This window comes from Lynx rufus, unplaced genomic scaffold (assembly GCF_022079265.1).
Source record: "Lynx rufus isolate CCGP_SWC_20201006 ecotype Redwood Valley unplaced genomic scaffold, mLynRuf1.p SCAF_19, whole genome shotgun sequence".
Lineage (NCBI taxonomy): Eukaryota > Metazoa > Chordata > Mammalia > Carnivora > Felidae > Lynx > Lynx rufus.
The window spans coordinates 15,041,830-15,057,348 of NW_025814833.1; the positions used below are offsets into that span (position 1 = coordinate 15,041,830).

A 15,519-nucleotide genomic window follows, 5' to 3' on the forward strand; every position below is an offset into this window, starting at 1 on the left:
CCAATTACCTTGTCTGAAACGCAATTATTAAGGGCACTCAAATTTCTTGGTCTGCTCTGCTTTCCTACAAGGAACTTCCTTTCCTGTTCATTGAAACCCCTTTAGTTATAGGTAGATTTTGTTTTGCTTTATTTTATTTTATTTTATTTTATTTTATTTTATTTTATTTTATTTTATTTTATTTTAAGAGAGAGTGCAGGAGGGGCAGAGAGAGAAGGAGAGAGACAGAATCCCAAGCAGGCTCTGCACTGTCAGCATAGAGCCCAATAAGGGGCTTGGGCTCACAAACCATGAGATCATGACCTGAGCTAACATCGGACACCTAGCCGAGGTAGCCACCAAGTCACCCCAGTAGCTTTTAAATTTTAGTTTAGCTTTTTTTTCTGGGCTGGTGAGGGGTGTGTGGTGAGGGACACGGCCAGAAGAGAAGAGGTTTCCTATGTGGGCTCCACATTTTTAAAGCCCTTTCAGGAAAGGGGGAAAGGCAAGGCAGTTCTTCTGGTGGCCTTGGTGCTATTAATGCTGTTGCAAAAGAAACTATGTTGCATCTTCCAGTTTACTGAGAGGTAACCAACCGACACTTGGTATGAAGACCGCAGCTACTGCCACTGTGATCCGTATTTCAAATATATGTCTCATTTTAGTTTTTTGTCAACTAAGCTACTGAAAGGTAAATAAGTCCTAAATTTTCAAGAAGTACTTTGTCCTAGTTCCTAAAAACATTTTTTTTTTTTTTGCTACTGAATTTTGGGAGAGGATGACTCAGGAAAATGGTCATTAATCTGCTAACTAGTTTGTTAAATCTGCTAACTCATTTTGTTAAGTACTCAATTCCAGGAAAATACTACCTTCTGCTTTAGTTTCCTTTATAACAGTGGACTCCTATTTCCTGTGAAATGTCTTTATATTAAACAATGGAACTCATAATTTTAAGTCCTAATTAAAATAAAAAACCAATAATGCAGTAATTCTCACATTAGTTTCTCACATTTCAAAATCTGGAAGAGCCTAAGGAATTTCATGTGAATTTCTTGTTTCCATGCGAAAATACAACTCTAATACGCCACTTAGGGTTTTTTTTTATTTTTATTTTTAACGTTTATTTATTTTTGAGACAGAGAGAGACAGAGCATGAACAGGGGAGGGGCAGAGAGAGAGGGAGACACAGAATCAGAAGCAGGCTCCAGGCTCTGAGCCATCAGCCCAGAGCCCGACGCGGGGCTCGAACTCACGGACCGCAAGATCGTGACCCGGGCTGAAGTCGGATGCTTAACCGACTGAGCCACCCAGGCGCCCCTTAGGGTTTTTTTTTGATACACCACTTTTATATTTTATTATGTGGCTTTACTTTATTGAGGAGAATGTAGAATAGATTAGGGATGGATCGATGGTGACATTCTTGTCCAATTTCATGTTAAAGAAAATTAGATACAGTTAGATTTGTTTTCATCCTGGAATATGCTTGACATTTTCAGCAAGACAATTTGTAGCAAGGAAGCACAGGGATTCTGACTGAAAGGTAAATAGGTGCAAATTCAAGTTTTGAGGAATGGTTACAATATTACCATATACATATATATATCCCTCAAAAATAAACATATATGGCTCCGCACCATCAGAGAGATCACCAACAGTGAGATCACGACCTGAGTCGAAGTTGGACTAACCGACTGAGCCACCCAGGCCCCCTCCTATACATATTTTTAAAAAAAGAAAATGAAGGTAGTGAATGGCCTTAATTGTTGAAGAAAAAAGCCACTATTTTGGCTCCTTAGTTGGATACGATCAATAATCAGCTTAAAGGGAAATATTTTGCTCTACAAACACCCATTCTGTTTCTTCATTCATCATGGTACTCAGAAATGTATTACCGGAGAGTTTTAAAAAATTACAACTCATTCATGCATTTATTCATTAAACAATTATTGAACACCCGACTATGTGTCAGACACTAAAACCCTCTGAGGAGGAAAAGCTATGTAAATAAAAATAATAAATTAACAATGCAAGTATTAATTTATTCGTCTTTCAAGATATACAGCTCAAACAGGAATATTTAGTTGCTGTTTCCTTCTCTGTGTTCTGTACGTTGCACAAATACTTCTGTCGATGTTTGTGTACCCATCTACTGAGCTCTTTGGAAAGGGAGACCTTGGCCTACTCATTTTTGTATTCCACGCAACCTGAGGTTTGGTATAGCTCAGACAGGTGGTCAGTAAACGATAGCTGAAACGAAGGAATTTAAGATAGTACTGCTTCATTTAGTATTAAATTACGAAGACAGCCTGGGGTCCAAACACTAGATTTATTTCTTAAAAATAGTACTGTGATGTCGTTATCAACTTGTTATCCTAGAAACCTGAATCATCCTGAGTCGATCCATTTGATTTTATCATATTTATTCAGATTGTATTTCAAGGTGGCTTAGCATCCAAGAAACGGGCTGATCGAGCAGCTTCCAACTCGCAAACTCGTACAGTCTCTAAAAGTTTTTACTTTTAAAAGGCTGGCGCCGAATTTAGGTGAAAGCGACTCGCTTCCCTCCCATCCCACGCGGGTGCCGGCATGACCCCATCTTTCCCTTCCTTTTTTCCCACCCTTTCGCCCTCCGGAAAGGGCCGAACGCTCCCAGAGCTTCCCAGTCTCACTCCGCCCCCTGCGGAAGGAGCCGAAGGCAGAGCGGGACGCCGACGCGCGGCCGCCGAAGCGCGGCCGCCGGGAGCTCGGGCCCTTCCGGAAAGGCCCGAACCGCGTTCGGAGGAGGAGGGCGCCGAAGTGGAAGGCGCCCCCGCGCTGTGCCCTCTGTCGGCGGCGTGGGGCAGCTGTAGCAGCGGTGGCGGCAGCCGCGTCGACGTCGACCAAGACTGGAGCGACGTTTGAAGAAGCAGCCGAATCGCCACGGAGTCCGGCTTCTGGTTGTTGGAGGGTTCCCACCCGTCCGCGCGGCCCGACGAGGAGAAGCGGCGGCGCCGGGAAGCAGGTGAGGACCCGGCCGGGCGCCGGGAGAGGCGAGGGAGCGCGCCCGCTGCCTCCGTCGCCGGGCCGCGCCTGCGTTTGCATTCTCCTCACTTGAACCAGGAAGCGGCGGAGTCGGAGGCTCCGCTCCTCCGGCCCTTTCTTTGTGTGGGCCCGGGAGTGAAGGAGGGGACGAGCCCGGAGGGCCGCGGCGCGGTCCCCTCCGCCGTCAGGGGCCGGGGGGCTGCCGGTTCCCCGGGTAGGCCCGGCGCGTGGGGAGCCCGCCGCGGGGACCCACTTGGCTTTTCCCTCGCCCTCCGCCTGGCTTTTTGTGCCTGCTTTTTCTCCTCCTAGCCCCTACTTTGATTTAGAGCTTTTCTGCCCGGCCCATCCTCCCCTTCCGTCCCCTTCCCGGGGCATAACAATGCCGCCCGCTTGGCCTCATCCCCTCCCAACACCCCACCCTCGCGTTCGCCACCTTCCACTTTCCCCGGCTCGCCGGAGGACCCCTGCCCTCGCCGTGCCGGTCGTAGCTCCTCCTGGATTTCCGGGACGCTGCCTTTTCGCGTGAATTGGGGGTGAAAAACGTCGGTTGCAGCCGGCCGGGCGCAAATGGGGAAGAGGGGGTGGAGTAAGGAAGATGGGGTGCAGCTGCCGCAGGGAGCCGCGTGTCGGCTTGACTCCCTCGCGGATGGCGTTTCTCGCTTTTCCACCTTCACCTGCCCTCGGTCCGGGGTTTGCCTCACAGTGACGCGGAATGGCTTTTCCTTGGGCAGCTCGCAGCTCGTGGGGAGGGTTCAGAGCGATTTGTGCGGTTCCTGGGCCCACCCTGACGGGGAGAAGCGGGAGGAAAGCCACACAAAATGAAACCAGTCCCCAGTGTCACCTGGACACGTACGTTCGATGCATTACCCCGTTCCAGGAACCCGTTTGCAAACGACAAAAATCGGATTCCGAAAAACCTGTCTACCCACTTAGCAGCGACTTCTGTCGAAATCCCCATATTTCGGAAGCCCTGGTTGCTGGCTCGCTGTCCAAAGGTCACCCTCTCTGATGAATGCCTTTATGGTCACCTGGAAATCCTTGGTACTGTTAAACGAGCAACGCCTTATAACGGATGGTGTTTGAAATCCTCATTTCTAGGCTTTTTGCCTACTTTTTGTTTTTAAGCTGTAATTTTGAAAATTTCGAAGAGGCTCGAGATGCCCTGCCCTCCACGTGTATATAACTTAAGCACTGTGATGACAGTGGTAGTGTTTTGGTAACTTTAAAGGGAAAGAATATTAGCAATAAAAGTGTGTGTGTGTGTGTGTGTGTGTGTGTGTGTGTTTACCTAAAGTACTTATCAGCTAATTGTACATACATAAAATATATGAAAGATAAATACATAAAAGCTACATAATATATTTAATACATGTATGCATTTTAAACAACTCCGCATCCTTATTACCAGGAGTATGTTCTGGAACATGCAAAAAAAGAATGCTTGGGGGGTGGTACACAGCATTGCTCTTTACTGACATCCTGCTCCCTTTTTCTAGAGTAACTGTCCGCTCTGTTCCAGTAAGTTTATGTTTTCATTGTCACTAACACATCAGGTATAAAAAAGTTCTCCTACCGCTGCCCATAATTCTTTACCAACAAATTGAAATGTTTTGTGTTTTCATGCAAATAAGCATTAAGAAATGGTGACTTGTCCTTAGTCTTATTTTTTCACAGAGGCATCTGTTGACTTCACTTGAAACTCTTTACAAGTCACCTCTGGAGATTTTAAGAGTAGAGAGGTGAGGGGAAGGGGCAAGGAGGATGAGGAGAGGGGAGAAGGTAAAAAAAAAATAGTGTTTCATAGTTTATCTAGATGTGGCACTCCAATTTAAATAAGAACAGAAAAATGGGCAGTCTAGAGGTAATGATTGTCAGGGTTGATAAACACTAATTCAGTTTCTGGCTGCAGGGAGTAGCTTTTGAATATGTTCTTAAAGATGAGTTAAAATTTAGAAAGTATAGAATGGATATTGCACACACCAAGCTCCTCTGACACTGAAGTCATTCATTTACAGGTGAAATAACTTCTGTGTGTTCACGACGAAGACTTCATAAAGTTTTAAGACCGTTAAAAATGAACTCTTAACTCTTCTTGAGGACAAAACCCAAAAACTGGAACCAAGAAAATTCATTCTAATCTTAAGAAATTCTCAGTGGTGATGCATGTATCTGAGATTCAGAGGAAGAGATATTACTATTCAAATCTGTAGATCAGTTAAAAACTTGCTTGTCTCTTCTCGGGGGGAAGTCATGAGATTTGTTGCGTGGTCCAGAAACCAGCCTGCGTGAACAATTTATATACAAGCCAAAAAGTTAGGCCAACCTTCAGTTAAAACCTGATGCCCGGCGACGCCGTGCTGTAGCTTACATTCGGAATGATAAAGTACTTTTGTTTTTCTTTTCTAATCTTCTCCCACCCCCTCCTCCTCCCTTTCTCTTATAGGCATGGAGAGTAGAAAACTGATTTCGGCTACAGACATTCAATACTCTGGCAGTCTGCTGAACTCCTTGAATGAGCAGCGTGGCCGTGGACTCTTCTGTGATGTTACCGTCATCGTGGAAGACCGAAAATTCCGGGCCCACAGGAATATTCTCTCAGCTTCTAGTACTTACTTCCATCAGCTCTTCTCGGTTGCTGGGCAAGTTGTTGAACTGAGCTTTATAAGAGCAGAGATCTTTGCAGAAATTCTCAATTATATCTATAGTTCTAAAATCGTTCGTGTTAGATCAGATTTACTTGATGAGCTGATTAAATCAGGACAGTTGTTAGGGGTTAAATTTATAGCAGAGCTTGGTGTCCCATTGTCACAGGTTAAAAGCATCTCAGGTACAGCTCAGGATGGTAATGCAGAGACCTTACCACCTGGTTCTGGTGACAAGAACCTTGAAATGCCAAAATCAAAAGATGAAGCCCAAGATAACGGGGCCACTATAATGCCTATTATAACAGAGTCTTTTTCCTTATCTGCTGAAGATTATGAGACAAAAAAAATTATTGTTACCGATTCAGACGATGATGACGATGATGTCATTTTCTGCTCTGAGATTCTGCCCGCAAAGGAGACTTTGCCGAGTACCAATGCAGTGACACAGGTCCAGCCTAACCCAGGTTCCGTTGCTATTTCAGATGTTGCTCCCGGTGCTAGTAATAACTCTCCCCCTTTACCAAATGTCACACCTACTCAGAAACTTCCTACTGCTGTGAATCAGGCAACTCTGAGCCAGACACAAGGAAGTGAAAAATTGCTGGTGTCTTCAGCCCCGACACATCTGACTCCCAACATTATTCTGTTAAATCAGACACCACTTACTACACCACCAAATGTCAGTTCTTCACTTCCAAATCATATGTCTCCTTCGATCAATTTACTTGTGCAGAATCCGCAGACACCAAACAGTGCTATTTTAACAGGAAGCAAGGCCAATGAAGAGGAGGAGGAGGAAATTATAGATGATGATGATGACACTATTAGCTCCAGTCCAGATTCGGCCGTCAGTAACACATCTTTGGTCCCACAGGCTGAAATCCCCCCGAATGCCACTTTTGATGGACCATTGATACAGAAGATGCAGGTTCCTACACTTCTGCAAGAGCCACTTTCTAATTCTTTAAAGATTTCAGATATAATTACCAGAAACACTAACGATGCAGGTTTAGGATCAAAGCATCTAATGGAGGGTCAGAAGATCATTACTTTAGATACAGCCACTGAGATTGAAGGCTTGTCAACGGGTTGCAAGGTTTATGCAAATATCGGTGAAGATACTTATGACATAGTGATCCCAGTCAAAGATGACCCTGATGAAGGGGAGGCCAGACTTGAGAATGAGATACCAAAAACATCTAGCGGTGAGACGGCAAACAAGCGTATGAAAGTAAAACACGATGATCACTATGAGTTAATAGTAGATGGGAGGGTCTATTATATCTGTATTGTGTGCAAGAGGTCCTATGTCTGTCTGACAAGCTTGCGGAGACATTTTAACATTCATTCTTGGGAGAAGAAGTATCCTTGCCGTTACTGTGAGAAGGTATTTCCTCTGGCAGAATATCGCACAAAACATGAAATCCATCACACGGGGGAGCGAAGGTATCAGTGTTTGGCCTGTGGCAAATCTTTCATCAACTATCAGTTTATGTCTTCACACATAAAGTCAGTTCATAGTCAGGACCCTTCCGGGGACGCAAAGCTTTATCGTTTACATCCGTGCAGGTCCTTACAGATCAGACAATATGCGTATCTTTCTGATAGGTCAGGCTCTATGCCTGTAATGAAGGATGATGGTATTGGGTATAAGGTTGATGATGGGAAAGAACCTGCCGTAGGGGCCGCATCTACTCCTCAGAACAAGCCAATGACCTGGGAAGATATTTTTATTCAGCAGGAAAATGATTCCATTTTTAAACAGAATGTAACAGATGGCAGTACTGAGTTTGAATTTATAATACCTGAATCTTACTGAATTTGGAAGTATCAGAAACTCTGGTTTGCATTAAGGGGCAAGGGTTTCAGAAAACCTGTAACACAAATTAAGGTGAAAACGAGTTAATTTGATCTGCCACGCCATCTGAAGGCAGTCTACTTGGATTATTTGTTGATAATTTTTAGAAGCAAATCGTTCCGAAAGTTTGAGTAGAGATTGAGAAGTTTCCCCCCCTCCCAAGTATCTGTTTATATAGTTCTCTTTCAGCTCATTTTTAAGAGGCAAACAACAAAAGCTTGGAGAGATAGTTTCCTGAATAGAATTTTGAAGCAGTCTGAATGTTCTTTAAAAATAACTGGAGTTATTAGCTTACCCTAGTATATCTTCCAACTTTCCCCTTCCATGTTAGCACTTTACTGCTGAATTCTCAATTTTGTTAATATTGAGACTATAAATGTGTGTTGTGTTTTGGATATGGCATAAAAAGTAAACAAGAACTTCTAAAGTTGTTCTGGAAAATTTCAGAATAAGTCTCTGCTTGGTTGTGTATTCTGCTAGTCCAAATGGATAGCAACCTCCTGCCTCCCTCCCGCCATGAAGATGGCCATGCAGACAAGTGTCTCATCTGAAGAAAGAGTTTTTAGTTCATTAGAGTTAAGTTGTAAGTTTCACTTTTCTTGCCATTGTCTGGAAAGGACTTTGGTGGCTGGACTACTGTATATATATACCTTTGCAGTGTGGTCTCCGTGGGCGAAAGTGTTCACGGAAAACAAATCTCTGTATTGCAGACTGGAGGAGAGGAAGAGTTCTGTTGGTTTGTTTTGAATTCTGTGTTCTTACGTGATAGAGAGCGGAGGTGAATGGTGATTTCCTTTTTGTTCCTATGGTTAAAAATATTCCCTTGGGAAATTTCAAAGTTTGAATTTGAAAGCCACCAAATAAATCTTTCATTATGTATAAATCTTTATAAATGATAGATTCCATAAATGAGACTCCTACATATTTTAGGCGGGAGGCTACTGGTATATATTTTTAAATGTTCATATTACTTAGAATTTCTAATAGGAAGTTTTTGTTTGAAATAGTTGAATCCGTGATCTAGTATTTTCCTTTCGGCAAGACCTTTTAGGTTGTTACCCCTTCTGAAGTTAAGTTCCATTCCATCTGCGAAGTGCTGCAATATTATAGCAATCAGAAACTGTATATGGAATGTTCTAGAGGCTTGTTGATTCCCATTTCTCTTGAGAACAATAAGTATACCTTTCTTCCTTTTAAAATGACACCTATTTAAACACTTAGAAAATAAAGTCAAAACTCACTGAAGTGCTAGTACTAAAAGGAAGCAGGTTGGAACAAATGTATAGCCTAGCCTTTGTAACAGGATTAACTTGTTGAACTTCTGTAAATTACTTTTTGCAAAGGAAAAAGTTAATAGATACTAAAAAAGATTGTTGTGCATAGTTGTTAGTCATTTGTAACCTTGCTTAAATATTTCTTAATTCAACATAGATATTTTCTTCTCTTTAACCACGTATTTTTAAAAATAGTCTATTTCTTGACTCGGAACTTAAAGCTTTAATCATAATTTCTCATGTATGCATCATTCTTCTGATGGTGAGCTAGATTTGAAGATAATGGTTTCAGTGTTTCAGTTGGCAGTGGAGGGTCTCAGGCCTCCGTATTTGCAATAATACAAGAAGAAAGAAAAATATTATAATGGTTTGCTTACAGAGGGCTAGAGTGATGTGCATCTGACTGTTTCCTGTTCTGTGAGTCTAGACCTTCAAACCATTTTGTAAGCTAATCCTTGGAAGATTTTTAAGTTACCTTACAATTTAAGACTGTGATCTCCGGAATCACAATATCTGTTTAATTTCTGTGTGGATATTGACAACATTACTCTTTGACTATACGGTGCACTCGGAAATATTTTCAGTGGAAATTTGTTTGAGTTTCATTAATGTTGTTTTACCAGTTAGACATAATTACTTCAGCAAGTGTGAATGATACCGATGCCAGCAGAACTTCCAGAACTTTCAAACTCAACTGCTAAGAAAACGAGTTGATCGTAACAAAACTTGAGAGTTTCTACAAGGCTATTATGACAAACCAGTTCTGTAATGGAAAACTCTCCATTTTGAGTAATACGGATCTAACTATTTGCTGCTGCTGTGCTCTATGTAAATTCTGAATATAAAACTTAAACTCTGTGCCTAATGAAGGTATCTTCTAGAGTTTCTTGGGAGAAGGAAAACTGGAAAATTAACTTGTATTTTTGCCAGAAGACTCTTCCCTGCGATGTATGCCAGGGTCTTCAAGAAGTTTCTATATCCAAAGTTCAGAATTCGTGTGGCATACTCGTTTGGGGCTGAAACCATTCACCCCCAGGATTCATTGGGTTGGAAATCTGTAGCAAGATTCTGTTTAAAACTTAACATGGTGTTTTCCTATTTAATATTTAGTTTTCTGGCTATTAGATCCCTTCTTTTTTTCTTTTAAGTTGGCTTCAAGTTTGCTCCTGTGCTAAATTACCTGTAAATGTTCTGGATAGAAACTGTTTGAAATAGCATTTTGTTAAAAGAGATGATAGAAAATGAAATGCTCAAAGTAAGCAAAGATTTTAAAATGCCATAAGAATCTTGCAAGATTTACTTTAAAATGTATTCGAAACGATCATTATCGTTTCGGTGGTAATGATCCCCCCATACAACTACTGCGAGGAATTGATGTTGTATTTTTTCCATTGTACCAAAAAGATAAATGGTTAAAAATGGTCAAGGTATTTTGTATTGTCAAGGCATGCATATTCTAAAGGATTAAATGTTAATTCAACAGCACTGGCTTCCTCACCTGTCCATCATCTGACTCTACCCAATACTGTAATGTTCATACGTGTACAATCTTCCCTGTCATATGACTTTAAGTTCTTTTCATTAACCATTACCTGGTATTAGTTCATAGAGCTTCTTATGGCAAAAATAAAATGTTATAATTCTGATTTTTTTGAGCGTATTTTTTACGAGATTATCTTTCAGAAATTACATAGACTTGGGGCGCCTGGCTGGCTTCAGTCGGTAGAGCATGCCGGGGGTCTTCAAGCCCCACATTGGCCATAGAGCTTACTTAAGAAAAGGAAATTGTATAGACTTTACTCTTCTGTTGTTTTTCAGTTTTTGTAGTAGGAGACTGGGGGTATTTCTGACGGCAGCATAACAAAACTACTAGGTTTGTAGGAGTGCTGACAATACCGACTCCATCTTTGGCTCTCCATCTTAGTCATGTCTGTGCGATGACCTCCCTTGGGGCTACATGGGCCAGGCCCCTTGGAGGTTAATGTATGTCCTGACCAGAATGCAGGAAGGCTTGTTTTGATCTTTCCTAAACTTGTTTAAACACCTAGCAGAGCTAAACATTTCTTCCCCTCCCCTCTGGCACACAGATGGCACCACTTTAGATAAAACTACACTTTGACCTCACCACCACGCTCTGTAAAATCTGTGGATTGAGACCCGCACTTTGTGGAGAATAGCTTCGCAGCACCTGGGTTGTCCTCCGCTCCATCCCCCACCCCCACCCCCGCCCCAGCCAGTAAGTTGCCCAGGAGGGAAACTCTGGAAGCCAAACAGAATGGAGTGGCTTGCTGCTTCCTGGTTTGGTCTCAAGATGCCTTCTCAGTCTGGATGACACTTTACTGCCACCCGCGCCCCCCCCCCCCACCTTCTAACAGGTTTCGCTTGTGGGTTAATTGCATCCTTGTGGTATCTTGAGCCACATTAGTCCGAAGTGAGTAGGCTGTTGTCTGTCACTGGCTTTGGGGTGTCTGTGATACTTTTGTACGTTCCATGAAGACGCACGTAAGTGAATAAGGAGGAGGACGGTTTTATTAATCTGAAACATCACAAAAGCAGTCTGGGTTCCCAACATGGCAGTGATACAGATTTTAAGCAACATCCAGTTTATACAGGTTCTGGATTAATATTTTAATGTTTCATGCCCAGTTCAATACTTTAAAGCGGAATTAGGAATAAAGCAGTAAATATTACAAAATGCAGTCAAGGTCCATATTGGAAATAGAAATTCCTTCATTACAGCAAATGTATTGCAAAAGAGTAAAGCAGCAAATATTAATTTTTCTAAGGTAACATGCACTGTATAGAATTCAATGTAATAAAAAAAGAAGCTGCTCAAATTAAGTGTTACAAAATCTATTCTGTTTCAAGTTATTTTGTAAAGTAAGAAAAATACATAGAAATGAGTCAGAGTCTTAACACTTTAAGAAATGTGATAAATGTAGGATATACTGTGTACTGGTGCCTTTTAAAAAATCAAATACTCATACACGTTCACTAAAGCAAAAGGTAAAGTGTAAATGGCAAAAAATGTCATTGAGTATTACAAGTTGGTATTTGTATAGTAAGTCAATTGGTTACTAGTCCCTTTTTGAAATCCAATAGAATTTAATATGCTCAGAAGTGTAGAAAATAATAGTAATTCTACGTAACACAAAAGGATCATTTTCGTTTTCCCGATTTGAACTCTGGATGAGACATCATTCATGGTGCTGGAAGTTAAACCGAATGCTTTGCAAACATTGATTTGCGAACAACGGGTGCACTTGTCGTGCCTTGCTAATTCTCGATGGCTGGGTGTCTACAAGGTAGATGGGAGCACCAGCATTTGCCTGCTACCTCGAATCCATCAAGTCGGGAGGTAGCGAAATTGGCTGGAAAATTTTCCAGTATGTGTTCTGTGTTTGCAGAACTGTCTAATTAGGTACCCTCCTGTAGCCCCTGTATTTTTACATTATACAAGTGTAGGATTAGCAGCCTGCCTTTAAATCAGTCAATCCTCAGGTTAGCGTAAGATCGCAGTGAAAGTGTTCATTCTGAAGTTGAAGGCATGGGGGCCAGAGTGTTAAATTCGTCAGGTTGATGGTTTAAAGCTATGTGTAATTAAAAGAACTGTACAAACACCTACCACAATGTGCCAGATGGATTTTTAAATCTACGGTAACACTTAAGAATTTGTCAGGTTTGACTTTTGAGGTTTTGCAGACTTAAAGCGGCATTGTGACACTTTCATAATCTTGAACACTGTCGTGATTGGTCTCCACACAAAAAAGGATGATTCTTTCGGGGTGGGGTGCAGGATACGTGCGGTCTGCTGGGATCGAAGCACAATATTTGGAGATTAAATAGTCACAAAGATTAGTAACAATTCCTATCACCACCCAAGAACCTAATCTGGCATTTTTAACCGTCAGATTTCTATCTCCCGTAGCAAATGTCTTTTGTAGTACCGCGTCCTGCAGTGGAACCGCGGTCTCCTAAGTTACCGGATGTAGAACTGAGATCTACTCACAGCACTTCACATGTCGCTCTTTGTATTTCAGTGCTTCCTAAACAATCAACCCTGTTCCCGCTAGTCGAGGGAATATTGCACTTTTCCCTTTGGGAGGTACTGATAACAAAAGCTTGAGCTGAATGATCACAACAGCCATTTTTACAATACTCACGGAGAAGAAAAGGAGTACAAGATACGGGCAGCGTTTTTCAACATCCAGACAAAAGCAAACAAAATCTTAGCCGGAACGCTCTGTGTTGGAACCACTGCGTAGCTCCATGATCTGGGAAATTTTCCTTAGGGACCGACGTTGGCGGTAGGGAAAGATAGGGCCCGTAAGCCAGGTGCTTCAACCAAGGTGCTAGGGTGGCAATCTACAAGCGTCCGAGGAGGCCGCTGCATTTACACAGAGTGAAACAGGCGGTGACCGCGCTTCTGCAGAGCGCAGACGCCAAGCCTGTGGGAAATGCAGGTCCCCGCGGGACACGCCTCTTGCTGGGACGGCTCCGCAGCCTTGCTTAAAGAGTGTGTTGCTGCCCTTCTTGGAAGCACTGGGTTCAGCCTAGCCACCCCTGCTCTGCACTGATGACGCAGAAGCTTCATCCCTATCTTTCCCTGGCTTGGCAAGCCTCCGTAAAACCGTATGCGTAAGAATCACACCTTAAACTTTGTACCCTACACACTTCCACTAAAGCAGAAATACAAAAGCCACAATAATCTCGATAGCCAACAGGCATTCCTCTTTAGGGGCTGTAAGGTGGTGGTTTTTCAAAAGGCGGGTAATAGGGTGGAGAGTAGCGGGGTGGTGCGCTCGAGGACCACATGTAGCTGGGCGAAGGCGAGGCGGACTGGGGCTCATCAGAAAGTCCGGAGGGAGGGGAGGACGGAAAGACACCCGAATGCTGTGTGATAAAAACAGAACATCAGGTTAGGCAGCCAGGTGGCAAGTCCTCCGAAGTGCATGTTATTTAAAAACGCATTTGGACCGCGTTTGCTTCTGTTTGGAAGCACAGAGCGCTCCCACACCTCGCAAAGATCACGAGGGGCGGGGGCTGGTCCCCACTCTCTCCCAGTCACGCTACAAAGCTCCCGCACAGACAGCACGGCATCCTCCTTCCCGGCCCCTTGAGCCCTGCATCCAGTTCCCGATTCTTGTCGCTCCTGCTTCTGTGTCGTCCCTCCAACCCGCCACTCCCTTTTCCACGTTCACAACCCAAGCCTTCGCTACCCCTCCCTCGAGCTACGGCAACAGCATCCCAGCTAAGTCTCCGAAACAAAGGTGCTCCGGGCCTTAAGAACATCTGAGGTGGGACGCCTGGGTGGCTCAGCCGGTTAAGTGTCCGACTCTTGATTTCGGCTCAGGTCACGATCTCAGTTCAAGCCCGGCATGGGGCTCCGCGATGACAGTGCAGAGCCTGCTTGGGATTCACTCTCTCTCCCTCTGCCCCTCCCACGCTCTCTCACTCTCTCAGAGATAATCTTAAAAATAAAGAAAACTTAAAAGAACATCTGAGGTTAAGCCAGTAACACCTGGGAAAGTCTTTGCTACCAGAATATATCACGGAGCCCATCTCGCAGACCAAAACCCAAAACAGAAACTAAGGTCAGAGAGGTTAAATGGTGTCTTGGACCTGGGCTCTTTTAAGTCCAGCAATTTCTGTTTCATCTTACTCGTGGCCCACCACCTCCAAGTTCAGGGGAGGGCAGGGGAACACGGGCATGGAGGTGAGACTACCAACGGCGAGCACAAGGAGCGATTTGTCAGGTTGCAGAGACACAGGATTCAATGTGACTTTGTGTTGTCTTTGGGAAGAGAGAGGATATAGATTTAAAAAAAAAAACACACAGTGGGGCGCCTGGGTGGCTCAGTCGGTTGAGCGTCTGACTTCGGCTCAGGTCATGAGCTCGCGGTCTGTGAGTTCGAGCCCCACGTCGGGCTCTGTGCTGACCGCTCAGAGCCTGGAGCCTGTTTCGGATTCTGTGTCTCCCTCACTCTCTGCCCCTCCACCGCTCATGCTCTGTCTCTCTTATTCTCAAAAATGAATAAATGTTAAAAAAAAAACAAACAGTGAATTAACTCATGAGGAGTCATTTGCTACTTCTCTTTCCCTGGCCCATGTATATATAGACCCCTGACCCGAACGGTTTTCCTGCTCAAGGAGAGTTGGCCTGTTTTGTTCATTGCTGTATCCCCCAGAGCTGACAACAGTGCTTGGCAAGTAGCAGGTGCTCAATAAATGTTGAATGAGTGACTGTATCCTCAGGACTACAGAAGATGAACTTGGCATGTGTTTTAAAAATAAAATCCATTTTCAAAGAATACAGTCACATCTTGTAGGTATCGCCGCCTTGCTCCAGCGGCGGGACGTGGCTGAGGCGTGAAGGCCAGAGGGGGGTACGGGGATGGCGGGAGGCCAGAGGCCAGTTCTAGGCTCCCAGGAAGAGTGCACATAATAAACCAATGGACAGGGTGGAGAACTGCAGTTTTCGGGCGCGGCTTAGCTCTAGGAAGACCCACTTACACCAAAATTTCTCAAGAGTTCAAGTGCAGTTTGGGATGGTCGTTCCTTTACTTTGTTCACCTGGCCAGAGTCTGAGTGGATCATGTCATTTTTCCAGGCCTGGGGCAATCTAGAGTCAGCCTCCACATGAGATTTCTTTTTATTTATTTCTTTTTTAAAATTTTGTTAATGTTTATTCATTTTTGAGAGACAGACACAGAGCATGAGTGGGGGAGGGGCAGAGAGCGAG

The 15,519-nt window shown here is 43.6% G+C and overlaps 2 protein-coding genes across 3 annotated transcripts in view; one reads left to right on the top strand and one right to left on the bottom strand.

Moving 5' to 3' along the window:
* Positions 1–2,898: 2,898 nt before the first annotated feature.
* Positions 2,899–10,423, top strand: ZBTB33 (zinc finger and BTB domain containing 33). Its single transcript, XM_047081948.1, has 2 exons — positions 2,899–2,980; positions 5,444–10,423. The coding sequence occupies exon 2, from the start codon at positions 5,446–5,448 to the stop codon at positions 7,462–7,464; it is 2,019 nt and encodes a 672-aa protein (XP_046937904.1). The 5' UTR covers positions 2,899–2,980; positions 5,444–5,445; the 3' UTR covers positions 7,465–10,423.
* An 865-nt stretch (positions 10,424–11,288) lies between these two features.
* The window catches only part of TMEM255A (transmembrane protein 255A), a 56,377-nt gene continuing 52,146 nt past the window's right edge, over positions 11,289–15,519 (bottom strand). For both annotated transcript variants that reach the window (XM_047082070.1, XM_047082072.1), the window contains one exon: positions 11,289–13,670. In XM_047082070.1, coding sequence (XP_046938026.1) covers positions 13,512–13,670 — 159 coding nt within the window. In that variant the 3' untranslated portion in view covers positions 11,289–13,511. The remainder of the gene's footprint in view (positions 13,671–15,519) is intronic.